Source organism: Falco peregrinus, chromosome 2 (assembly GCF_023634155.1).
Source record: "Falco peregrinus isolate bFalPer1 chromosome 2, bFalPer1.pri, whole genome shotgun sequence".
Lineage (NCBI taxonomy): Eukaryota > Metazoa > Chordata > Aves > Falconiformes > Falconidae > Falco > Falco peregrinus.
In genome coordinates, this window is record NC_073722.1 from 95222211 (window position 1) to 95247308 (window position 25098).

The 25098-nt window shown below is 58.5% G+C and overlaps 3 protein-coding genes across 5 annotated transcripts; all 3 read right to left on the reverse strand.

Moving 5' to 3' along the window:
* Window positions 1-622: 622 nt before the first annotated feature.
* On the reverse strand, window positions 623-6664 carry LOC129783771 (coiled-coil domain-containing protein 63-like; the record flags this gene model as incomplete). The annotated part of the gene is made up of 10 exons (XM_055795075.1): window positions 6529-6664; window positions 5945-6108; window positions 5616-5805; window positions 4367-4486; window positions 3703-3884; window positions 2969-3150; window positions 2233-2453; window positions 1769-1843; window positions 1174-1366; window positions 623-801 (listed from the first exon to the last, which is right to left on the reverse strand). Coding segments are annotated over exons 1-10 (1518 nt in total), but the record flags the coding sequence as incomplete, so codon positions are not given.
* A 2477-nt stretch (window positions 6665-9141) lies between these two features.
* On the reverse strand, window positions 9142-15922 carry LOC129783750 (coiled-coil domain-containing protein 63-like). 2 transcript variants are annotated; one of them, XM_055794785.1, is made up of 11 exons: window positions 15476-15611; window positions 14892-15055; window positions 14563-14752; window positions 13313-13432; window positions 12649-12830; window positions 11914-12095; window positions 11178-11398; window positions 10650-10724; window positions 10055-10247; window positions 9482-9679; window positions 9142-9299 (listed from the first exon to the last, which is right to left on the reverse strand). In XM_055794785.1, exons 1-11 carry the CDS (start codon window positions 15485-15487, stop codon window positions 9184-9186), a joined length of 1653 nt encoding a protein of 550 aa, XP_055650760.1. In that variant the 5' UTR covers window positions 15488-15611; the 3' UTR covers window positions 9142-9183. The 2 variants fall into 2 exon arrangements, with proteins under 2 accessions (XP_055650760.1, XP_055650759.1); XM_055794784.1 differs by lacking the exon at window positions 14892-15055 and having other exon boundaries at window positions 15476-15922.
* A 2160-nt stretch (window positions 15923-18082) lies between these two features.
* Window positions 18083-24872, reverse strand: LOC129783751 (coiled-coil domain-containing protein 63-like). 2 transcript variants are annotated; one of them, XM_055794787.1, is made up of 11 exons: window positions 24425-24554; window positions 23841-24004; window positions 23512-23701; window positions 22262-22381; window positions 21598-21779; window positions 20864-21045; window positions 20128-20348; window positions 19598-19672; window positions 19003-19195; window positions 18430-18627; window positions 18086-18246 (listed from the first exon to the last, which is right to left on the reverse strand). In XM_055794787.1, exons 1-11 carry the CDS (start codon window positions 24434-24436, stop codon window positions 18131-18133), a joined length of 1653 nt encoding a protein of 550 aa, XP_055650762.1. In that variant the 5' UTR covers window positions 24437-24554; the 3' UTR covers window positions 18086-18130. The 2 variants fall into 2 exon arrangements, with proteins under 2 accessions (XP_055650761.1, XP_055650762.1); XM_055794786.1 differs by lacking the exon at window positions 23841-24004 and having other exon boundaries at window positions 18083-18246; window positions 24425-24872.
* Between the last annotated feature and the right edge of the window lie 226 nt (window positions 24873-25098).

Below are 25098 nucleotides of genomic sequence, written 5' to 3' on the forward strand. Positions count from 1 at the left end.
CTCGGGCAGGCATGGTGCAGGACCGGGACTGTGGTCACCATGTCCCCGGTGCACCACTCCCGCGATGCCCAGCTGCGGGAAGCGCGTGGCGTTGAGCAACGGCAACGGCCCCCCCGCCGGAGAGCAGCTGTTCCCACCCCCGGCCATGGCTGCTGTCAGCAGTGGGCCAAGCCGTGCCGAAATATCAGCCGGCAAGCTTTTGAAGCCCGCAGAAGGTGTTGGGAGATGGAAGGATGTCCAGGGCGCAGAAGCAGAGGGGCAGCTGAGGAGCGGAACTGTTTATTTCATTCCTCCGTGCCGGGCTCTCAGTCCTTGAGGCTCTTGCTCCCCTTCTTGGCGGCAGCGGCAGCGTGGCCCAGCTCCTTCTCGCAGCTCTGGAGGACCAGCTGGTGCAGCTGCCCGTGGCCCAGCGGCACCTCCCCTGCCCAAGAAAAGGACACCCGTGTCTGCCGGCACAGGCCTTATAGATGTGGTGGGGTGGGACAGGCCGGTGGGGATTGGCTGGGGAGGAGAGGTGGCAGCGGGGGATTGGCCAGGCGGCCATGAGGGGGTTGTGGATTGGCTGTCTGCCTGGCCGTAGCCCCTCCCTCCCACCTCACTCACAGGCGGCGATGTCGGCTGGGGTGCTGTCCAGGGCGGGGGGCGGCGGGCAGAGCCGGGCCCGATCCATCACCCACGGGAGGCTGGTGGTGCCCAGGAGCGGGCTGGCGAAGGGCTGGGCCGGCTGCGAGCCCTCAGCCCGCGTGTAGCGCAGGACGCTCTCCATCAGCAGGAGCTCGTTGGTCTCCTTCTCCACGAGACCTGGGTGGGAGGGAATGCTGTCCCACAGGGCCCCTCCACCGGGCCCTGCCCAAACGCGGCCCCGGCGGTCTGCTGGGCACAGGACCCATGGATTCCCCCCAGGCAGTGCCGCGCTCCCCAGGGGCGAGGGGTCAAGGCTGGGTCCCACACCCAGAGCCAACATGGGGGCCTGGGGGGTCCACCGGGGTGGTTCTACGTCCCGGTTGGCTCCTGAATTTCCTGGGGATTTGGCATCGCAAATTCCCATTAGGGACACCCGTGCATGACGGGGTGGGGGCAGGAAACCAGCTCAATCTAAACACGGGGCAAGCAGGGGGTGGACAGACAAGGTCTGGGCCATGTGGCAAGCGAAGGCGGGCAGCCCTGACCCACCTAAAATCCGCGTCAGATTCCCATCCGTGATCTGCCCATTTTCTCCAAGCTGCTCCGTGGTCTTCGTAGCATCGCCACCGATTACTTCCAAAAGGGCCTCCACGCCACATTTGATCTGGCCCAGGACTCTGCTGCTCTCTTTGCATCTCTCTTCGCACCAGTTGGCTTCCCTCGTGGTTTCCGCTAGTTTTTCCTATCCGCAAAGGTTTTGCCAGGTGTCACAACAGCCCCCTGCTCGCGCCCCCCCACCCCCAAGTCCTGGCCAAGTCCAGTCCGGACACTGGAGGCGGCCCAGGAGGGGCTGTGGGATGCTCCCATCCCTGCAGGGGAAAGGCTCTGTGAAGGGGATCCCAAGCTCCCCATGCCACAGCCCAGGCCCCAGGTGCCAGAGAACCAGGGCTGGCAGAAGCCCTGCAGTCACCCTCTCATCATGCACTGGGAGACAGGGCTGCCAAAGCCAATGCAGGGCCCTTTTCTGCCCATGCCTCTCCAGCCGTTGCCCAGAGCGGTGTTGACGGGACCACACTCGCTAGGACACATGCCGGGTCACACAGGCTTCTGCTGCCCTGGCAGAGAGAAATCCCGGCTGCCATACCTCCAGCTCCTGCAGGACATGGAAGTTGCTCGTCTCTGCGTCCTCCCGGTCCATCATAAGGGTTGTAATTTCGTTCTGTGTAAACACAAGCACATGGAGGGCATACTGGCTGAATGCTCACCAGATGTGCCCAAGAGAGGCTGGGGACCATCCCTCCACCCTGGGAGCAGGGACATCCCACTTGACCCCTCTGGGGACCACTGTCCCCAGGGCAGGAGGACAAGTCATGACCCCCCTTCTCACTCCAGCCAGAGACACTTTTAGCTCTGAGAACACAGCCTTCTGTCTGTGGGAGTTCTATTTTGGGCTACCGCTTTGCATTCCCCTAATCCCACCCGTGTGGCAGGCTGTGAGCTGGGCTCCGCTGTGAGCAGCGAGGCCGGACACATGGGAGAGGAAAAAAACCCACGCCAGCCCCAAAGCACCAGCTGAGAAAGGGCAGACATGAAGAGCTTGGAAGAGACCTGGACATCCTTGATCCTCTGCTTCATCTTCTCCATCTCGTTCTTCAGCTCAGTGATGTAGATGAAGGAGGCAAAGTTCTTCCCCTCCTTTTCGATGAAGTTATCCACCAGGCGGTCAAAGTTCCCGTCCTCTGCCAGCTCCAGCAGGCGCCTGTAAGCCACCTCCTGGCTCTCGAAGCTCTCCATTTGGCTCTGCTTGGCCCACTGGGCTGCCTTCAGGGCTGAGGGAGAGATGGAAAAAGAGGCCTGGCTGTGCGTGTCCCTGCAGGGCTCCCTTTGCAGAGCCTTTCCCTGCAGGTGCCCTGAGGTTTGGCGTGGGGCCTGGGGCCAGAGGGGCAGAGAGTGTCTTTATTTCACCCAAAACTAAGCAGGGAGCTCCCTGGCCTCATGGGAACGGGGCAAACACGGTGGGATCCTTCCCCAAGAGGACAAAAGGAGCCATAGGGGCAGCTCCCTGCCTCCCCACCCCTCCCTCTGCCCCAAGGGCACCCCAAGACACATGATGCTGGGTGCTTTCACTTGGTTATCACTCTTCATCCTTTCCACTTGTAGGCTGAAGGCTGGGTGAAGGAGCCTGCAGGCAGGGGACAGGTCCCGCCTTTGGGGTGCAGAGCTATGGGGAGAGCTCCTGCCTTTGGGGTGCAGAGCCATAAGCTTCTATACGCAACCCCCTTGGGCAACTCTGCCAACTCCTGGCTTGTGCTACCAGTTGCAGGTATTCTCTCTCATCTGGTACCTTTTCTCTTTTTGGCCACTTCCTCCAATTCCGAGCGATCTCTGCACTTGGTCAGCATGAAGTTTTTCAGTTTGTTCTCCTTTTCAAGGGCACGCTTCCGCTCCTGCAGCTCAACATTGCGCTGGACTGTGTCTTCTATGTGTCTTTTGTTCAAGGCTGCAATCCTTGCCAGAGCCCCCATCCTGAGCACAGAGAGCAGCAGGTTACACCACGGGAAGGTATAAGGATTTGTAGTCCTGCCCATTCCCATGCATCTCTGTGCCTGGCCGAGCAAAACCCCCGTGATGCTGTGCACGCTGGCCGGCTCCCATGCAGATGCAGCTGCGTTAGCCCGAGGCCAGCAGCAGCTAACACAGCTCTGGCTGGGGGTTTGTACTCGGACACAGCACCCAGCTGTGGCAGCCAAGCTCACTTTGCCTGGAGCTGGCTGGTCTCTGCTCCAGGTCTGCTGCACCCTCCCATGCAGGCTGAGATGGGACTCGGGGGGAAAGAGGCTGCTCCATAGGGCAGTTCACCACATCCTGAGAAACATCTGGCATAGGCGGAGTAAACCCCCCTGGAGGTACCGGTCTCCCTGCACTGACCAAGCACCAAAGCCTTAGCACCCAGCTCTAGACAACAGCGGGTGCATCCTCTCTCTGAAGTTGCAGATGGCCTCTCTTTACATCGACACCCGTCGCTGGCATTGCCCACCAGCGCCAAGTTTGCCACAGAGGGTTCACAAGGCCACGTACCGCTGCTTGTAGCCTTGTGTGCACTGCTCAGCGGCAGTGTTCATCCTTCTCCTCTGCTGAGCCAGCTTCTTATGGAGCTTCAAGGAGAGCTTGCCCAAAAGAGCTTTCTGGATTTGCAGCTTTTCAATCTCTTCTCGGAGCTCTTTGTTTCTGGACAGGATGGTATGGAAATGGACGGTGACCTGGGGAGAGGCAAGCAAAAGGTTTGAAGCTGGTGCGGGACTTGGGGGCGTCAGGTTTCTGCTGAAAGACCTTGACCACAGCTGGGACAAATCTCTTCTCTGAAGTTGCTCCTGTACTATCCCCCTCCCCAAGACAGGGGAGGTAACAGCAGGCTAGGCTGATCATGGCACAGACCAGGAGCTGGTGGTGTCCAAGGCAAGGTGGCTGCAGGCAGCTCAGGTTTATCACTAAACAGGTGCAGACCCTCAGGCTTCTTGGCATGGCCCAAGTGCTGCATTTGGCTCACCAAGCTTGAAGGAGCCTTTGAGATACTCTGGGAGCAAGCAGGCCAGAGGAACGAGCCAGCTCCTCCTTTATGCAGTTTGTCTCAACCAAATGCATCTGCAGCATTACACTTGGTCCTGGCCAAAAAGGGGGTTGCACACAGGCCCCAGTGTGGCCCCACACATGGTCTCCGGAGGTCTGCAAAATGTTTGCTTACGTTGTTTAGATGCAGCTCCAGTGTCTCAATCTGCTTTTGCAGCTGTTTGCTACTGTTTGCTTGCTTCGCCTTCACTGCCGCCCGGTTTTGCCTCGCCATCTTTTTTTCCAGCTCTAGTATCTGCACGTACAGGTTAGAAAAAAGAAAGACAGAAAAAAAAAGTCAGTATAATCTCCACCCCTACGTTCTGGACTCTTGGCAGGACACTTAGCCAAAGAAAATACCCTGTTGACCTGAACTACAGCAACCATGTCATTAAGGAGCTCACAGTTACAGCGGCAGCTTTAATCCCAAGGGATCCCACCCTGCACACTCAAGAAACATACGCTGTAACTAGGAATGGGTTTATTTTCGTGTGGCAAAGGAAACGCAGCTGCCTCTGGAGGGAAATTCAGCAGGTGCTGAAGGCGGCACAGCAGCACTCTGTGCCGAGCAGAAGAGGCAAGGAGGGTGGCTTTTTGGTAGGGGTAGAGTGCTGGCCAGACAGGGGTCTGCGCAGCACTCCCTGGGAATGAGTGGAGGAAAACTTTTGTCAGAAGTGGGCAGCTGCCAGAGGAAATAAATCCATGAGAAGAGCGAAGTAGTTGGAGAACAACGAAGCCGGGGGCAGGTGGGAGAGGTATGACTCAGCCAAGAGATCCCTGATTGAAAGCTAACCCTGTTGCGGAAAACTCTACAGCACATCTAGCACCTGCAAACCACCTGAGCATGTTCCCTGGCTTCCGTCATGGGTGGCTTGTCCAGAGCAGAAAGCTGCAGGGACCTGTCACTTCTGTAGCCCTGGGTTGCCCTGGGCATGCCACCCCACCACTGACCAAACCCAACCAGACTGTCCTCAGGAGAAGTGATGGGACATCCCTTAGATGTCGCTGCTCCTCTATTTCCCATGTCTCAGGCAGCACAACTGACTGTTCCAGTTTTGTCTTTTTTTTTTTTACATGAGGAAAAAAAAAACCCTCAAGGGACAAGCAGAGGGATGTTGTGTGACCCCAGGCAGGCGCGTGCTGTCAAAGAGCAGCTGCAGAGACCCGTGGGACAAGAAGGTGGTTGAGAGTCAGACCTTACGTTTCCAGCCAGTGCTGACTTGAATGGGAGCCTGGCTCTGCCCGCTTGGCATTGTCTTGTGGTTTTTGCCAGGAGACAGCATTATATTCCAAAGCCTGAACCAAGTGCGTTTTACATAGGGTTGACTCTGTGACTCTGCACTGCTCTACCGTGCTCAGCCAGGGAACGCTCCAGATGCTCTTACCTCCTTGTCCAGCTCCGCTAACAGGGCTTTTCTGTCTTTAATCAGGGAATCACACTGATATTTGGTCTGCAAAAGGCCTTGGAGCCCCGTACAATTCCTCTCATCCCGCATCCTATTTCTTGGGGATGGGATCTGGCTCGGCGTTAATAACACCTCTTTGCGTTCTTGAGTCAGCGACGCTATTTCTTTTCTGTAAAAACACAACGACAAATGACCTTTAGCACATCCCACCTGCAATACCGGAGCAAGTCCTCACCCCTCCTCACTTCAGCACCGGGGTCCCCAGATCTCGGCATGGAGGAACTTTCCAAACACAAAGCTGCACTCACTCCTGAGCCTGCATTTGCTGCCTCACGTTGGCACCGTAAGATTTCCTCTTCTCCGCTGCTCTCTGAAACTCTCTCTGCAGTCTCCTGAACTCGGCTTCAGACACCTTTTTTTTCTCCATCGCGGGCACGTCCAAAACCTTCTGCTCCAGAGAGGGCTCTCCCCACTGCCACAGGGAGGGAGAGCTTGGTCACTTGAGCAAACACGACCAGCAGCGGTAGACAGCAGAGCTGGACACTGGGGAGCGGGTGGATGGCACCACCACCTCCAGCCGTTTGTCACCACCTTCAGCTCTTCGCTGCCACCCAGTATTCATGACGTCACAATATGCCTGACCACCCAAAACACTGAGTCATCCAAACCAACTCCATGAGAGCTGCCGAGCCGCCTCACAGCTTCGTGCCCAGCACAGGAGGGCTACAGAATTAGTCCCCCCACCACCCAAACACTGCTGGCCAAAGCAAGCCTGGCTCCCCACCGCCTGCCCGGCTGACCGCACCGCCACGTTTATTTCTGCAGGGGAGGTCCCCGTGGCAGACCTGCACCTGCAGAGAAGTTCACCTTGGGTTTGTGCTTCACTTTATACCTTGGAGTCCATCGTTTCTTCCAGCTAACTCTGCTGGTTGCTCTGCAGACGCCTCGGGAAGGGGATGATGGAGCCTCTGCGGGGACAGACCTGCTTCCCAAGGGGAGAAATGAAACGCTGGTTAAGGGGGTGTTTGTGTCCCCCTGCCCGTCCCTCAGCACCCGCTCGCGTGTTTGGCACATGAGGAAACCATCACAGACGGCTGCGCGATGAATAAAAGGAGAGCATCCGTAGTGATGTCATCGCAAAACACACTCCTCCTGTTGAGTTTATAAGTAGGGGAAGAACAGATGGTTTGAGCTGTTCCACCCTGTCCAGTACCTGGGTTTCCACAGAAATCCCGGGGAGGCCAAGGCCCCCCATGCCGGCGGGCAGAGCCCCCGGGGAGCGTAAGTGGGGGATATCGCCTGGATTCAGCCCCTGTCCCGCCGCAGGCAGGGAAGGCGCTGGGGCTGACCACGCAGCCCTCACCCCCACCGCTGGTCCCCCCCAGCCCTGCTGCAGCCCCCCGGGCTCCCCTCTTGCCCCCAGCGCTGCTCACCCCCACCGCAGGGTGCTGCGGTTCCTCTCCAGCCAGGGGATGGGACCACGGTGGCAGTCAGATATTCCCAAAGAGCAGCCCCCTGCCTCCCACGGGAAGTGCAGGAGAGAGGAGAGCCTGGCAGGGAGCCAGCCCTGCTCCCTGCCCCAGGCTCTGTGGAACAGGCACTGGCCCCGTTGCCAGGTCCCACCGCAGCATGGATGGGGTCTCCATTGTGACTGTCACCAAGGGGGCGGCCGGGGCACCCCCACCCACCCCATGGGCAGCGCTGGGAGCCCACGCGAAACAGACCCAAGTGGTTTCCGTGTCCCACAGCCAGCCCTGAAGCATGTGCTCCAGCATCTCCCTGGCTGCATGTCCACAGCAAGCAGAAACCCACATTTTACCCGTTCTTGCTTCCCTTTGCGGTGTTTGAATCAGCCCGTAATTTGGGACTTGGAAGCCTTTTGCTCCAACTGGAAAGCAGCACCCAGGGCTTCACCATCCCCAGCAGCACTTTGGGGCCACAGAGCTGCTTTCCCTTCCTTGCCGGCCCCACAGCCGGCTCCCTGGCCTTCCTACCTGTCTTCCTTGTGGAGAGGCTGCAATCACCACTTCACTGCCATTGCCCTCAGCATCCAGACACCCTCAAGATGCCTGCCGTCGGGACAGCACCAATGGTTGGCACTGCCGGCCTGGGGAATGTCCCTGGGGACAGAGACTCTTCAGGCAGCCCGGTAGAGGGGACAAACTGAGGATTCCTGCCTGCTTCTCTCCCTTCCGTGCAGGGAAGCACACGGGAGCCACGGGCTGAGTCACAAGAGCTGTGATAATCCCTTCCTCATAAGCTGGAGTGCGTGGCCAGCTCCTTCCCAGGGACTCGGCAAACCCAGAGATCCCTGGAGGGCAGAAGCACGAGACAGCGCTGGAGGCTGCAGCAGGGCTGTGTTTTGTAGACCTGGTGTTGCTTACTCAGCTCTGGGATGAAGGGGAACAGAGGAGGTGCTGAAGGTGAGCAAAGGGCATCTGCGGCCCAGGTTGCAGGGTGCGGCCAGTTCAAGGCGATGAGCAAAATCCCCAGCCAGCACATCGCTCCTGAGGTTGCGCTTTGCCGTTATCCCAGAGACTCTGATGAGCTAACAAGCCAGCCATCCAGTTCCAGGCTAATTCACAGCCAGACGGACAGGCTCTGAGGATGCATTTACTTGGAAATGATTTTCATGGCAGAAAGCAGAATGTGGCACTAGGTAAGAAAAATCACAACCGAGGGCAGAGCGATGCTGGGAAGGCACTGAAGCCTGAGGCTCCCGGCGGGGCTGGGGGAAGCTCCCAGGGATTTTCATCCCATTCCTGCATGATCAACAGCTCCGTGGGATAACCCCCACCTCTCCAGGGATGAAGCTGTCACTGTCTCGGTGGCCCTGACTGTCTCATACTGCAGATCCCTCCTCTCTGGTTCGCTTCTCTTCACCCTCAGCAGAAATAGGGCCAAAGCTCCAGTTTCTAGTGTGTCTGCGCAGTGCGGCTGTGCCCGGCGGGAGCCCCCGCGCCCTCCCAGACCCCCCTGCCCCAGCCTCCCGGCCCCTGCACATCACCCTCGCGTGCCCTCTCCTCCCCTTGCCTCCTCGGTTCCCAGCGTGGCCCAGCTCCCAGACCCAAACAGGCTGTTTCACGCAGGGCTGGTGGCTAGCAGCCACCTGGTCCCACCAGCCCAGGACCAGCGCTGAGCTCAGCTTTCCTTCAGGCAGCAGAGAGCTGCCGGCTTCTCCCAGCTTAGCAGGCAAAGCCCCGCGAGCCCGCTCTGCATCCCCCCGTGGCCTCACCAAGCCCCTCGGGCAGGCATGGTGCAGGACCGGGACTGTGGTCACCATGTCCCCAGTGCACCATTCCCGCGATGCCCAGCTGCGGGAAGCGCGTGGCGTTGAGCAACGGCAACGGCCCCCCCGCCGGAGAGCAGCTGTTCCCACCCCCGGCCATGGCTGCTGTCAGCAGTGGGCCAAGCCGTGCCGAAATATCAGCCGGCAAGCTTTTAAAGCCCGCAGAAGGTGTTGGGAGATGGAAGGATGTCCAGGGCGCAGAAGCAGAGGGGCAGCTGAGGAGCGGAACTGTTTATTTCATTCCTCCGTGCCGGGCTCTCACTCCTTGAGGCTCTTGCTCCCCTTCTTGGCGGCAGCGGCAGCGTGGCCCAGCTCCTTCTCGCAGCTCTGGAGGACCAGCTGGTGCAGCTGCCCGTGGCCCAGCGGCACCTCCCCTGCCCAAGAAAAGGACACCCGTGTCTGCCGGCACAGGCCTTATAGATGTGGTGGGGTGGGACAGGCCGGTGGGGATTGGCTGGGGAGGAGAGGTGGCAGCGGGGGATTGGCCAGGCGGCCATGAGGGGGTTGTGGATTGGCTGTCTGCCTGGCCGTAGCCCCTCCCTCCCACCTCACTCACAGGCGGCGATGTCGGCGGGGGTGCTGTCCAGGGCGGGGGGCGGCGGGCAGAGCCGGGCCCGATCCATCACCCACGGGAGGCTGGTGGTGCCCAGGAGCGGGCTGGCGAAGGGCTGGGCCGGCTGCGAGCCCTCAGCCCGCGTGTAGCGCAGGACGCTCTCCATCAGCAGGAGCTCGTTGGTCTCCTTCTCCACGAGACCTGGGTGGGAGGGAATGCTGTCCCACAGGGCCCCTCCACCGGGCCCTGCCCAAACGCGGCCCCGGCGGTCTGCTGGGCACAGGACCCATGGATTCCCCCCAGGCAGTGCCGTCAGGCTCCCCAGGGGCGAGGGGTCAAGGCTGGGTCCCACACCCAGAGCCAACATGGGGGCCTGGGGGGTCCACCGGGGTGGTTCTACGTCCCGGTTGGCTCCTGAATTTCCTGGGGATTTGGCATCGCAAATTCCCATTAGGGACACCCGTGCATGACGGGGTGGGGGCAGGAAACCAGCTCAATCTAAACACGGGGCAAGCAGGGGGTGGACAGACAAGGTCTGGGCCATGTGGCAAGCGAAGGCGGGCAGCCCTGACCCACCTAAAATCCGCGTCAGATTCCCATCCGTGATCTGCCCATTTTCTCCAAGCTGCTCCGTTGTCTTCGTAGCATCGCCACCGATTACTTCCAAAAGGGCCTCCACGCCACATTTGATCTGGCCCAGGACTCTGCTGCTCTCTTTGCATCTCTCTTCGCACCAGTTGGCTTCCCTCGTGGTTTCCGCTAGTTTTTCCTATCCGCAAAGGTTTTGCCAGGTGTCACAACAGCCCCCTGCTCGCGCCCCCCCACCCCCAAGTCCTGGCCAAGTCCAGTCCGGACACTGGAGGCGGCCCAGGAGGGGCTGTGGGATGCTCCCATCCCTGCAGGGGAAAGGCTCTGTGAAGGGGATCCCAAGCTCCCCATGCCACAGCCCAGGCCCCAGGTGCCAGAGAACCAGGGCTGGCAGAAGCCCTGCAGTCACCCTCTCATCATGCACTGGGAGACAGGGCTGCCAAAGCCAATGCAGGGCCCTTTTCTGCCCATGCCTCTCCAGCCGTTGCCCAGAGCGGTGTTGACGGGACCACACTCGCTAGGACACATGCCAGGACACACAGGCTTCTGCTGCCCTGGCAGAGGGAAATCCCGGCTGCCATACCTCCAGCTCCTGCAGGACATGGAAGTTGCTCGTCTCTGCGTCCTCCCGGTCCATCATAAGGGTTGTAATTTCGTTCTGTGTAAACACAAGCACATGGAGGGCATACTGGCTGAATGCTCACCAGATGTGCCCAAGAGAGGCTGGGGACCATCCCTCCACCCTGGGAGCAGGGACATCCCACTTGACCCCTCTGGGGACCACTGTCCCCAGGGCAGGAGGACAAGTCATGACCCCCCTTCTCACTCCAGCCAGCCCCACTCAAGGCCGAGGCAGCTCTTGGCCCTCCTGCATACTGCTGGGTACACGGTGGCAGCAGAGACACTTTTAGCTCTGAGAACACAGCCTTCTGTCTGTGGGAGTTCTATTTTGGGCTACCGCTTTGCATTCCCCTAATCCCACCCGTGTGGCAGCCTGTGAGCTGGGCTCCGCTGTGAGCAGCGAGGCCGGACACATGGGAGAGGAAAAAAACCCACGCCAGCCCCAAAGCACCAGCTGAGAAAGGGCAGACATGAAGAGCTTGGAAGAGACCTGGACATCCTTGATCCTCTGCTTCATCTTCTCCATCTCGTTCTTCAGCTCAGTGATGTAGATGAAGGAGGCAAAGTTCTTCCCCTCCTTTTCGATGAAGTTATCCACCAGGCGGTCAAAGTTCCCGTCCTCTGCCAGCTCCAGCAGGCGCCTGTAAGCCACCTCCTGGCTCTCGAAGCTCTCCATTTGGCTCTGCTTGGCCCACTGGGCTGCCTTCAGGGCTGAGGGAGAGATGGAAAAAGAGGCCTGGCTGTGCGTGTCCCTGCAGGGCTCCCTTTGCAGAGCCTTTCCCTGCAGGTGCCCTGAGGTTTGGCGTGGGGCCTGGGGCCAGAGGGGCAGAGAGTGTCTTTATTTCACCCAAAACTAAGCAGGGAGCTCCCTGTCCTCATGGGAACGGGGCAAACACGGTGGGATCCTTCCCCAAGAGGACAAAAGGAGCCATAGGGGCAGCTCCCTGCCTCCCCACCCCTCCCTCTGCCCCAAGGGCACCCCAAGACACTTGATGCTGGGTGCTTTCACTTGGTTATCACTCTTCATCCTTTCCACTTGTAGGCTGAAGGCTGGGTGAAGGAGCCTGCAGGCAGGGGACAGGTCCCGCCTTTGGGGTGCAGAGCTATGGGGAGAGGTCCCGCCTTTGGGGTGCAGAGCCATAAGCTTCTATACGCAACCCCCTTGGGCAACTCTGCCAACTCCTGGCTTGTGCTACCAGTTGCAGGTATTCTCTCTCATCTGGTACCTTTTCTCTTTTTGGCCACTTCCTCCAGTTCCGAGCGATCTCTGCACTTGGTCAGCATGAAGTTTTTCAGTTTGTTCTCCTTTTCTAGGGCACGCTTCCGCTCCTGCAGCTCAACATTGCGCTGGACTGTGTCTTCTATGTGTCTTTTGTTCAAGGCTGCAATCCTTGCCAGAGCCCCCATCCTGAGCACAGAGAGCAGCAGGTTACACCACGGGAAGGTATAAGGATTTGTAGTCCTGCCCATTCCCATGCATCTCTGTGCCTGGCCGAGCAAAACCCCCGTGATGCTGTGCACGCTGGCCGGCTCCCATGCAGATGCAGCTGCGTTAGCCCGAGGCCAGCAGCAGCTAACACAGCTCTGGCTGGGGGTTTGTACTCGGACACAGCACCCAGCTGTGGCAGCCAAGCTCACTTTGCCTGGAGCTGGCTGGTCTCTGCTCCAGGTCTGCTGCACCCTCCCATGCAGGCTGAGATGGGACTCGGGGGGGAAAGAGGCTGCTCCATAGGGCAGTTCACCACATCCTGAGAAACATCTGGCATAGGTGGAGTAAACCCCCCTGGAGGTACCGGTCTCCCTGCACTGACCAAGCACCAAAGCCTTAGCACCCAGCTCTAGACAACAGCGGGTGCATCCTCTCTCTGAAGTTGCAGATGGCCTCTCTTTACATCGACACCCGTCGCTGGCATTGCCCACCAGCGCCAAGTTTGCCACAGAGGGTTCACAAGGCCACGTACCGCTGCTTGTAGCCTTGTGTGCACTGCTCAGCGGCAGTGTTCATCCTTCTCCTCTGCTGAGCCAGCTTCTTATGGAGCTTCAAGGAGAGCTTGCCCAAAAGAGCTTTCTGGATTTGCAGCTTTTCAATCTCTTCTCGGAGCTCTTTGTTTCTGGACAGGATGGTATGGAAATGGACGGTGACCTGGGGAGAGGCAAGCAAAAGGTTTGAAGCTGGTGCGGGACTTGGGGGCGTCAGGTTTCTGCTGAAAGACCTTGACCACAGCTGGGACAAATCTCTTCTCTGAAGTTGCTCCTGTACTATCCCCCTCCCCAAGACAGGGGAGGTAACAGCAGGCTAGGCTGATCATGGCACAGACCAGGAGCTGGTGGTGTCCAAGGCAAGGTGGCTGCAGGCAGCTCAGGTTTATCACTAAACAGGTGCAGACCCTCAGGCTTCTTGGCATGGCCCAAGTGCTGCATTTGGCTCACCAAGCTTGAAGGAGCCTTTGAGATACTCTGGGAGCAAGCAGGCCAGAGGAACGAGCCAGCTCCTCCTTTATGCAGTTTGTCTCAACCAAATGCATCTGCAGCATTACACTTGGTCCTGGCCAAAAAGGGGGTTGCACACAGGCCCCAGTGTGGCCCCACACATGGTCTCCGGAGGTCTGCAAAATGTTTGCTTACGTTGTTTAGATGCAGCTCCAGTGTCTCAATCTGCTTTTGCAGCTGTTTGCTACTGTTTGCTTGCTTCGCCTTCACTGCCGCCCGGTTTTGCCTCGCCATCTTTTTTTCCAGCTCTAGTATCTGCACGTACAGGTTAGAAAAAAGAAAGACAGAAAAAAAAAGTCAGTATAATCTCCACCCCTACGTTCTGGACTCTTGGCAGGACACTTAGCCAAAGAAAATACCCTGTTGACCTGAACTACAGCAACCATGTCATTAAGGAGCTCACAGTTACAGCGGCAGCTTTAATCCCAAGGGATCCCACCCTGCACACTCAAGAAACATACGCTGTAACTAGGAATGGGTTTATTTTCGTGTGGCAAAGGAAACGCAGCTGCCTCTGGAGGGAAATTCAGCAGGTGCTGAAGGCGGCACAGCAGCACTCTGTGCCGAGCAGAAGAGGCAAGGAGGGTGGCTTTTTGGTAGGGGTAGAGTGCTGGCCAGACAGGGGTCTGCGCAGCACTCCCTGGGAATGAGTGGAGGAAAACTTTTGTCAGAAGTGGGCAGCTGCCAGAGGAAATAAATCCATGAGAAGAGCGAAGTAGTTGGAGAACAACGAAGCCGGGGGCAGGTGGGAGAGGTATGACTCAGCCAAGAGATCCCTGATTGAAAGCTAACCCTGTTGCGGAAAACTCTACAGCACATCTAGCACCTGCAAACCACCTGAGCATGTTCCCTGGCTTCCGTCATGGGTGGCTTGTCCAGAGCAGAAAGCTGCAGGGACCTGTCACTTCTGTAGCCCTGGGTTGCCCTGGGCATGCCACCCCACCACTGACCAAACCCAACCAGACTGTCCTCAGGAGAAGTGATGGGACATCCCTTAGATGTTGCTGCTCCTCTATTTCCCATGTCTCAGGCAGCACAACTGACTGTTCCAGTTTTGTCTTTTTTTTTTTTACATGAGGAAAAAAAAAAACCCTCAAGGGACAAGCAGAGGGATGTTGTGTGACCCCAGGCAGGCGCGTGCCGTCAAAGAGCAGCTGCAGAGACCCGTGGGACAAGAAGGTGGTTGAGAGTCAGACCTTACGTTTCCAGCCAGTGCTGACTTGAATGGGAGCCTGGCTCTGCCCGCTTGGCATTGTCTTGTGGTTTTTGCCAGGAGGCAGCATTATATTCCAAAGCCTGAACCAAGTGCGTTTTACATAGGGTTGACTCTGTGACTCTGCACTGCTCTACCGTGCTCAGCCAGGGAACGCTCCAGATGCTCTTACCTCCTTGTCCAGCTCCGCTAACAGGGCTTTTCTGTCTTTAATCAGGGAATCACACTGATATTTGGTCTGCAAAAGGCCTTGGAGCCCCGTACAATTCCTCTCATCCCGCATCCTATTTCTTGGGGATGGGATCTGGCTCGGCGTTAATAACACCTCTTTGCGTTCTTGAGTCAGCGACGCTATTTCTTTTCTGTAAAAACACAACGACAAATGACCTTTAGCACATCCCACCTGCAATACCGGAGCAAGTCCTCACCCCTCCTCACTTCAGCACCGGGGTCCCCAGATCTCGGCATGGAGGAACTTTCCAAACACAAAGCTGCACTCACTCCTGAGCCTGCATTTGCTGCCTCACGTTGGCACCGTAAGATTTCCTCTTCTCCGCTGCTCTCTGAAACTCTCTCTGCAGTCTCCTGAACTCGGCTTCAGACACCTTTTTTTTCTCCATCGCGGGCACGTCCAAAACCTTCTGCTCCAGAGAGGGCTCTCCCCACTGCCACAGGGAGGGAGAGCTTGGTCACTTGAGCAAACACGACCAGCAGCGGTAGACAGCAGAGCTGGACACTGGGGAGCGGGTGGATGGCACCACCACCTCCAGCCGTTTGTCACCACCTTCAGCTCTTCGCTGCCACCCAGTATTCATGACGTCACAATATGCCTGACCACCCAAAACACTGAGTCATCCAAACCAACTCCATGAGAGCTGCCGAGCCGCCTCACAGCTTCGTGCCCAGCACAGGAGGGCTACAGAATTAGTCCCCCCACCACCCAAACACTGCTGGCCAAAGCAAGCCTGGCTCCCCACCGCCTGCCCGGCTGACCGCACCGCCACGTTTATTTCTGCAGGGGAGGTCCCCGTGGCAGACCTGCACCTGCAGAGAAGTTCACCTTGGGTTTGTGCTTCACTTTATACCTTGGAGTCCATCGTTTCTTCCAGCTAACTCTGCTGGTTGCTCTGCAGACGCCTCGGGAAGGGGATGATGGAGCCTCTGCGGGGACAGACCTGCTTCCCAAGGGGAGAAATGAAACGCTGGTTAAGGGGGTGTTTGTGTCCCCCTGCCCGTCCCTCAGCACCCGCTCGCGTGTTTGGCACATGAGGAAACCATCACAGACGGCTGCGCGATGAATAAAAGGAGAGCATCCGTAGTGATGTCATCGCAAAACACACTCCTCCTGTTGAGTTTATAAGTAGGGGAAGAACAGATGGTTTGAGCTGTTCCACCCTGTCCAGTACCTGGGTTTCCACAGAAATCCCGGCGAGGCCAAGGCCCCCCATGCCGGCGGGCAGAGCCCCCGGGGAGCGTAAGTGGGGGATATCGCCTGGATTCAGCCCCTGTCCCGCCGCAGGCAGGGAAGGCGCTGGGGCTGACCACGCAGCCCTCACCCCCACCGCTGGTCCCCCCCCAGCCCTGCTGCAGCCCCCCGGGCTCCCCTCTTGCCCCCAGCGCTGCTCACCCCACCGCAGGGTGCTGCGGTTCCTCTCCAGCCAGGGGATGGGACCACGGTGGCAGTCAGATATTCCCAAAGAGCAGCCCCCTGCCTCCCACGGGAAGTGCAGGAGAGAGGAGAGCCTGGCAGGGAGCCAGCCCTGCTCCCTGCCCCAGGCTCTGTGGAACAGGCACTGGCCCCGTTGCCAGGTCCCACCGCAGCATGGATGGGGTCTCCATTGTGACTGTCACCAAGGGGGCGGCCGGGGCACCCCCACCCACCCCATGGGCAGCGCTGGGAGCCCACGCGAAACAGACCCAAGTGGTTTCCGTGTCCCACAGCCAGCCCTGAAGCATGTGCTCCAGCATCTCCCTGGCTGCATGTCCACAGCAAGCAGAAACCCACATTTTACCCGTTCTTGCTTCCCTTTGCGGTGTTTGAATCAGCCCGTAATTTGGGACTTGGAAGCCTTTTGCTCCAACTGGAAAGCAGCACCCAGGGCTTCACCATCCCCAGCAGCACTTTGGGGCCACAGAGCTGCTTTCCCTTCCTTGCCGGCCCCACAGCCGGCTCCCTGGCCTTCCTACCTGTCTTCCTTGTGGAGAGGCTGCAATCACCACTTCACTGCCATTGCCCTCAGCATCCAGACACCCTCAAGATGCCTGCCGTCGGGACAGCACCAATGGTTGGCACTGCCGGCCTGGGGAATGTCCCTGGGGACAGAGACTCTTCAGGCAGCCCGGTAGAGGGGACAAACTGAGGATTCCTGCCTGCTTCTCTCCCTTCCGTGCAGGGAAGCACACGGGAGCCACGGGCTGAGTCACAAGAGCTGTGATAATCCCTTCCTCATAAGCTGGAGTGCGTGGCCAGCTCCTTCCCAGGGACTCGGCAAACCCAGAGATCCCTGGAGGGCAGAAGCACGAGACAGCGCTGGAGGCTGCAGCAGGGCTGTGTTTTGTAGACCTGGTGTTGCTTACTCAGCTCTGGGATGAAGGGGAACAGAGGAGGTGCTGAAGGTGAGCAAAGGGCATCTGCGGCCCAGGTTGCAGGGTGCGGCCAGTTCAAGGCGATGAGCAAAATCCCCAGCCAGCACATCGCTCCTGAGGTTGCGCTTTGCCGTTATCCCAGAGACTCTGATGAGCTAACAAGCCAGCCATCCAGTTCCAGGCTAATTCACAGCCAGACGGACAGGCTCTGAGGATGCATTTACTTGGAAATGATTTTCATGGCAGAAAGCAGAATGTGGCACTAGGTAAGAAAAATCACAACCGAGGGCAGAGCGATGCTGGGAAGGCACTGAAGCCTGAGGCTCCCGGCGGGGCTGGGGGAAGCTCCCAGGGATTTTCATCCCATTCCTGCATGATCAACAGCTCCGTGGGATAACCCCCACATCTCCAGGGATGAAGCTGTCACTGTCTCGGTGGCCCTGACTGTCTCATACTGCAGATCCCTCCTCTCTGGTTCGCTTCTCTTCACCCTCAGCAGAAATAGGGCCAAAGCTCCAGTTTCTAGTGTGTCTGCGCAGTGCGGCTGTGCCCGGCGGGAGCCCCCGCGCCCTCCCAGACCCCCCTGCCCCAGCCTCCCGGCCCCTGCACATCACCCTCGCGTGCCCTCTCCTCCCCTTGCCTCCTCGGTTCCCAGCGTGGCCCAGCTCCCAGACCCAAACAGGCTGTTTCACGCAGGGCTGGTGGCTAGCAGCCACCTGGTCCCACCAGCCCAGGACCAGCGCTGAGCTCAGCTTTCCTTCAGGCAGCAGAGAGCTGCCGGCTTCTCCCAGCTTAGCAGGCAAAGCCCCGCGAGCCCGCTCTGCATCCCCCCGTGGCCTCACCAAGCCCCTCGGGCAGGCATGGTGCAGGACCGGGACTGTGGTCACCATGTCCCCAGTGCACCATTCCCGCGATGCCCAGCTGCGGGAAGCGCGTGGCGTTGAGCAACGGCAACGGCCCCCCCGCCGGAGAGCAGCTGTTCCCACCCCCGGCCATGGCTGCTGTCAGCAGTGGGCCAAGCCGTGCCGAAATATCAGCCGGCAAGCTTTTAAAGCCCGCAGAAGGTGTTGGGAGATGGAAGGATGTCCAGGGCGCAGAAGCAGAGGGGCAGCTGAGGAGCGGAACTGTTTATTTCATTCCTCCGTGCCGGGCTCTCAGTCCTTGAGGCTCTTGCTCCCCTTCTTGGCGGCAGCGGCAGCGTGGCCCAGCTCCTTCTCGCAGCTCTGGAGGACCAGCTGGTGCAGCTGCCCGTGGCCCAGCGGCACCTCCCCTGCCCAAGAAAAGGACACCCGTGTCTGCCGGCACAGGCCTTATAGATGTGGTGGGGTGGGACAGGCCGGTGGGGATTGGCTGGGGAGGAGAGGTGGCAGCGGGGGGATTGGCCAGGCGGCCATGAGGGGGTTGTGGATTGGCTGTCTGCCTGGCCGTAGCCCCTCCCTCCCACCTCACTCACAGGCGGCGATGTCGGCGGGGGTGCTGTCCAGGGCGGGGGGCGGCGGGCAGAGCCGGGCCCGATCCATCACCCACGGGAGGCTGGTGGTGCCCAGGAGCGGGCTGGCGAAGGGCTGGGCCGGCTGCGAGCCCTCAGCCCGCGTGTAGCGCAGGACGCTCTCCATCAGCAGGAGCTCGTTGGTCTCCTTCTCCACGAGACCTGGGTGGGAGGGAATGCTGTCCCACAGGGCCCCTCCACCGGGCCCTGCCCAAACGCGGCCCCGGCGGTCTGCTGGGCACAGGACCCATGGATTCCCCCCAGGCAGTGCCGTCAGGCTCCCCAGGGGCGAGGGGTCAAGGCTGGGTCCCACACCCAGAGCCAACATGGGGGCCTGGGGGGTCCACCGGGGTGGTTCTACGTCCCGGTTGGCTCCTGAATTTCCTGGGGATTTGGCATCGCAAATTCCCATTAGGGACACCCGTGCATGACGGGGTGGGGGCAGGAAACCAGCTCAATCTAAACACGGGGCAAGCAGGGGGTGGACAGACAAGGTCTGGGCCATGTGGCAAGCGAAGGCGGGCAGCCCTGACCCACCTAAAATCCGCGTCAGATTCCCATCCGTGATCTGCCCATTTTCTCCAAGCTGCTCCGTTGTCTTCGTAGCATCGCCACCGATTACTTCCAAAAGGGCCTCCACGCCACATTTGATCTGGCCCAGGACTCTGCTGCTCTCTTTGCATCTCTCTTCGCACCAGTTGGCTTCCCTCGTGGTTTCCGCTAGTTTTTCCTATCCGCAAAGGTTTTGCCAGGTGTCACAACAGCCCCCTGCTCGCGCCCCCCCACCCCCAAGTCCTGGCCAAGTCCAGTCCGGACACTGGAGGCGGCCCAGGAGGGGCTGTGGGATGCTCCCATCCCTGCAGGGGAAAGGCTCTGTGAAGGGGATCCCAAGCTCCCCATGCCACAGCCCAGGCCCCAGGTGCCAGAGAACCAGGGCTGGCAGAAGCCCTGCAGTCACCCTCTCATCATGCACTGGGAGACAGGGCTGCCAAAGCCAATGCAGGGCCCTTTTCTGCCCATGCCTCTCCAGCCGTTGCCCAGAGCGGTGTTGACGGGACCACACTCGCTAGGACACATGCCGGGACACACAGGCTTCTGCTGCCCTGGCAGAGGGAAATCCCGGCTGCCATACCTCCAGCTCCTGCAGGACATGGAAGTTGCTCGTCTCTGCGTCCTCCCGGTCCATCATAAGGGTTGTAATTTCGTTCTGTGTAAACACAAGCACATGGAGGGCATACTGGCTGAATGCTCAACAGATGTGCCCAAGAGAGGCTGGGGACCATCCCTCCACCCTGGGAGCAGGGATATCCCACTGTGACCCCTCTGGGGACCACTGTCCCCAGGGCAGGAGGACAAGTCATGACCCCCCTTCTCACTCCAGCCAGCCCCACTCAAGGCCGAGGCAGCTCTTGGCCCTCCTGCATACTGCTGGGTACACGGTGGCAGCAGAGACACTTTTAGCTCTGAGAACACAGCCTTCTGTCTGTGGGAGTTCTATTTTGGGCTACCGCTTTGCATTCCCCTAATCCCACCCGTGTGGCAGGCTGTGAGCTGGGCTCCGCTGTGAGCAGCGAGGCCGGACACATGGGAGAGGAAAAAAAACCCACGCCAGCCCCAAAGCACCAGCTGAGAAAGGGCAGACATGAAGAGCTTGGAAGAGACCTGGACATCCTTGATCCTCTGCTTCATCTTCTCCATCTCGTTCTTCAGCTCAGTGATGTAGATGAAGGAGGCAAAGTTCTTCCCCTCCTTTTCGATGAAGTTATCCACCAGGCGGTCAAAGTTCCCGTCCTCTGCCAGCTCCAGCAGGCGCCTGTAAGCCACCTCCTGGCTCTCGAAGCTCTCCATTTGGCTCTGCTTGGCCCACTGGGCTGCCTTCAGGGCTGAGGGAGAGATGGAAAAAGAGGCCTGGCTGTGCGTGTCCCTGCAGGGCTCCCTTTGCAGAGCCTTTCCCTGCAGGTGCCCTGAGGTTTGGCGTGGGGCCTGGGGCCAGAGGGGCAGAGAGTGTCTTTATTTCACCCAAAACTAAGCAGGGAGCTCCCTGGCCTCATGGGAACGGGGCAAACACGGTGGGATCCTTCCCCAAGAGGACAAAAGGAGCCATAGGGGCAGCTCCCTGCCTCCCCACCCCTCCCTCTGCCCCAAGGGCACCCCAAGACACATGATGCTGGGTGCTTTCACTTGGTTATCACTCTTCATCCTTTCCACTTGTAGGCTGAAGGCTGGGTGAAGGAGCCTGCAGGCAGGGGACAGGTCCCGCCTTTGGGGTGCAGAGCTATGGGGAGAGGTCCCGCCTTTGGGGTGCAGAGCCATAAGCTTCTATACGCAACCCCCTTGGGCAACTCTGCCAACTCCTGGCTTGTGCTACCAGTTGCAGGTATTCTCTCTCATCTGGTACCTTTTCTCTTTTTGGCCACTTCCTCCAATTCCGAGCGATCTCTGCACTTGGTCAGCATGAAGTTTTTTAGTTTGTTCTCCTTTTCTAGGGCACGCTTCCGCTCCTGCAGCTCAACATTGCGCTGGACTGTGTCTTCTATGTGTCTTTTGTTCAAGGCTGCAATCCTTGCCAGAGCCCCCATCCTGAGCACAGAGAGCAGCAGGTTACACCACGGGAAGGTATAAGGATTTGTAGTCCTGCCCATTCCCATGCATCTCTGTGCCTGGCCGAGCAAAACCCCCGTGATGCTGTGCACGCTGGCCGGCTCCCATGCAGATGCAGCTGCGTTAGCCCGAGGCCAGCAGCAGCTAACACAGCTCTGGCTGGGGGTTTGTACTTGGACACAGCACCCAGCTGTGGCAGCCAAGCTCACTTTGCCTGGAGCTGGCTGGTCTCTGCTCCAGGTCTGCTGCACCCTCCCATGCAGGCTGAGATGGGACTCGGGGGGAAAGAGGCTGCTCCATAGGGCAGTTCACCACATCCTGAGAAACATCTGGCATAGGCGGAGTAAACCCCCCTGGAGGTACCGGTCTCCCTGCACTGACCAAGCACCAAAGCCTTAGCACCCAGCTCTAGACAACAGCGGGTGCATCCTCTCTCTGAAGTTGCAGATGGCCTCTCTTTACATCGACACCCGTCGCTGGCATTGCCCACCAGCGCCAAGTTTGCCACAGAGGGTTCACAAGGCCACGTACCGCTGCTTGTAGCCTTGTGTGCACTGCTCAGCGGCAGTGTTCATCCTTCTCCTCTGCTGAGCCAGCTTCTTATGGAGCTTCAAGGAGAGCTTGCCCAAAAGAGCTTTCTGGATTTGCAGCTTTTCAATCTCTTCTCGGAGCTCTTTGTTTCTGGACAGGATGGTATGGAAATGGACGGTGACCTGGGGAGAGGCAAGCAAAAGGTTTGAAGCTGGTGCGGGACTTGGGGGCGTCAGGTTTCTGCTGAAAGACCTTGACCACAGCTGGGACAAATCTCTTCTCTGAAGTTGCTCCTGTACTATCCCCCTCCCCAAGACAGGGGAGGTAACAGCAGGCTAGGCTGATCATGGCACAGACCAGGAGCTGGTGGTGTCCAAGGCAAGGTGGCTGCAGGCAGCTCAGGTTTATCACTAAACAGGTGCAGACCCTCAGGCTTCTTGGCATGGCCCAAGTGCTGCATTTGGCTCACCAAGCTTGAAGGAGCCTTTGAGATACTCTGGGAGCAAGCAGGCCAGAGGAACGAGCCAGCTCCTCCTTTATGCAGTTTGTCTCAACCAAATGCATCTGCAGCATTACACTTGGTCCTGGCCAAAAAGGGGGTTGCACACAGGCCCCAGTGTGGCCCCACACATGGTCTCCGGAGGTCTGCAAAATGTTTGCTTACGTTGTTTAGATGCAGCTCCAGTGTCTCAATCTGCTTTTGCAGCTGTTTGCTACTGTTTGCTTGCTTCGCCTTCACTGCCGCCCGGTTTTGCCTCGCCATCTTTTTTTCCAGCTCTAGTATCTGCACGTACAGGTTAGAAAAAAGAAAGACAGAAAAAAAAAGTCAGTATAATCTCCACCCCTACGTTCTGGACTCTTGGCAGGACACTTAGCCAAAGAAAATACCCTGTTGACCTGAACTACAGCAACCATGTCATTAAGGAGCTCACAGTTACAGCGGCAGCTTTAATCCCAAGGGATCCCACCCTGCACACTCAAGAAACATACGCTGTAACTAGGAATGGGTTTATTTTCGTGTGGCAAAGGAAACGCAGCTGCCTCTGGAGGGAAATTCAGCAGGTGCTGAAGGCGGCACAGCAGCACTCTGTGCCGAGCAGAAGAGGCAAGGAGGGTGGCTTTTTGGTAGGGGTAGAGTGCTGGCCAGACAGGGGTCTGCGCAGCACTCCCTGGGAATGAGTGGAGGAAAACTTTTGTCAGAAGTGGGCAGCTGCCAGAGGAAATAAATCCATGAGAAGAGCGAAGTAGTTGGAGAACAACGAAGCCGGGGGCAGGTGGGAGAGGTATGACTCAGCCAAGAGATCCCTGATTGAAAGCTAACCCTGTTGCGGAAAACTCTACAGCACATCTAGCACCTGCAAACCACCTGAGCATGTTCCCTGGCTTCCGTCATGGGTGGCTTGTCCAGAGCAGAAAGCTGCAGGGACCTGTCACTTCTGTAGCCCTGGGTTGCCCTGGGCATGCCACCCCACCACTGACCAAACCCAACCAGACTGTCCTCAGGAGAAGTGATGGGACATCCCTTAGATGTTGCTGCTCCTCTATTTCCCATGTCTCAGGCAGCACAACTGACTGTTCCAGTTTTGTCTTTTTTTTTTTTACATGAGGAAAAAAAAAAACCCTCAAGGGACAAGCAGAGGGATGTTGTGTGACCCCAGGCAGGCGCGTGCCGTCAAAGAGCAGCTGCAGAGACCCGTGGGACAAGAAGGTGGTTGAGAGTCAGACCTTACGTTTCCAGCCAGTGCTGACTTGAATGGGAGCCTGGCTCTGCCCGCTTGGCATTGTCTTGTGGTTTTTGCCAGGAGGCAGCATTATATTCCAAAGCCTGAACCAAGTGCGTTTTACATAGGGTTGACTCTGTGACTCTGCACTGCTCTACCGTGCTCAGCCAGGGAACGCTCCAGATGCTCTTACCTCCTTGTCCAGCTCCGCTAACAGGGCTTTTCTGTCTTTAATCAGGGAATCACACTGATATTTGGTCTGCAAAAGGCCTTGGAGCCCCGTACAATTCCTCTCATCCCGCATCCTATTTCTTGGGGATGGGATCTGGCTCGGCGTTAATAACACCTCTTTGCGTTCTTGAGTCAGCGACGCTATTTCTTTTCTGTAAAAACACAACGACAAATGACCTTTAGCACATCCCACCTGCAATACCGGAGCAAGTCCTCACCCCTCCTCACTTCAGCACCGGGGTCCCCAGATCTCGGCATGGAGGAACTTTCCAAACACAAAGCTGCACTCACTCCTGAGCCTGCATTTGCTGCCTCACGTTGGCACCGTAAGATTTCCTCTTCTCCGCTGCTCTCTGAAACTCTCTCTGCAGTCTCCTGAACTCGGCTTCAGACACCTTTTTTTTCTCCATCGCGGGCACGTCCAAAACCTTCTGCTCCAGAGAGGGCTCTCCCCACTGCCACAGGGAGGGAGAGCTTGGTCACTTGAGCAAACACGACCAGCAGCGGTAGACAGCAGAGCTGGACACTGGGGAGCGGGTGGATGGCACCACCACCTCCAGCCGTTTGTCACCACCTTCAGCTCTTCGCTGCCACCCAGTATTCATGACGTCACAATATGCCTGACCACCCAAAACACTGAGTCATCCAAACCAACTCCATGAGAGCTGCCGAGCCGCCTCACAGCTTCGTGCCCAGCACAGGAGGGCTACAGAATTAGTCCCCCCACCACCCAAACACTGCTGGCCAAAGCAAGCCTGGCTCCCCACCGCCTGCCCAGCTGACCGCACCGCCACGTTTATTTCTGCAGGGGAGGTCCCCGTGGCAGACCTGCACCTGCAGAGAAGTTCACCTTGGGTTTGTGCTTCACTTTATACCTTGGAGTCCATCGTTTCTTCCAGCTAACTCTGCTGGTTGCTCTGCAGACGCCTCGGGAAGGGGATGATGGAGCCTCTGCGGGGACAGACCTGCTTCCCAAGGGGAGAAATGAAACGCTGGTTAAGGGGGTGTTTGTGTCCCCCTGCCCGTCCCTCAGCACCCGCTCGCGTGTTTGGCACATGAGGAAACCATCACAGACGGCTGCGCGATGAATAAAAGGAGAGCATCCGTAGTGATGTCATCGCAAAACACACTCCTCCTGTTGAGTTTATAAGTAGGGGAAGAACAGATGGTTTGAGCTGTTCCACCCTGTCCAGTACCTGGGTTTCCACAGAAATCCCGGCGAGGCCAAGGCCCCCCATGCCGGCGGGCAGAGCCCCCGGGGAGCGTAAGTGGGGGATATCGCCTGGATTCAGCCCCTGTCCCGCCGCAGGCAGGGAAGGCGCTGGGGCTGACCACGCAGCCCTCACCCCCACCGCTGGTCCCCCCCAGCCCTGCTGCAGCCCCCCGGGCTCCCCTCTTGCCCCCAGCGCTGCTCACCCCACCGCAGGGTGCTGCGGTTCCTCTCCAGCCAGGGGATGGGACCACGGTGGCAGTCAGATATTCCCAAAGAGCAGCCCCCTGCCTCCCACGGGAAGTGCAGGAGAGAGGAGAGCCTGGCAGGGAGCCAGCC

What these genes read in the sequence shown, in the direction of transcription:
- LOC129783750 (XM_055794784.1), bottom strand. Translation starts at nt 15,657, where the DNA reads ATGTGCCAAACACGCGAGCGGGTGCTGAGGGACGGGCAGGGGGACACA. An exon ending in TGGAGCTGCATCTAAACAAC is followed by an intron (nt 12,831 to 13,312) that starts GTAAGCAAACAT and finishes GCCTCTCCCCAG; the next exon opens with GTCACCGTCCATTTCCATAC. An exon ending in AGTGGCCAAAAAGAGAAAAG is followed by an intron (nt 11,399 to 11,913) that starts GTACCAGATGAG and finishes TCTCTCCCTCAG; the next exon opens with CCCTGAAGGCAGCCCAGTGG.
- LOC129783751 (XM_055794786.1), bottom strand. Translation starts at nt 24,606, where the DNA reads ATGTGCCAAACACGCGAGCGGGTGCTGAGGGACGGGCAGGGGGACACA. An exon ending in ACACAAGGCTACAAGCAGCG is followed by an intron (nt 21,046 to 21,597) that starts GTACGTGGCCTT and finishes CTCTGTGCTCAG; the next exon opens with GATGGGGGCTCTGGCAAGGA. An exon ending in AGAGGATCAAGGATGTCCAG is followed by an intron (nt 19,673 to 20,127) that starts GTCTCTTCCAAG and finishes GTGTTTACACAG; the next exon opens with AACGAAATTACAACCCTTAT.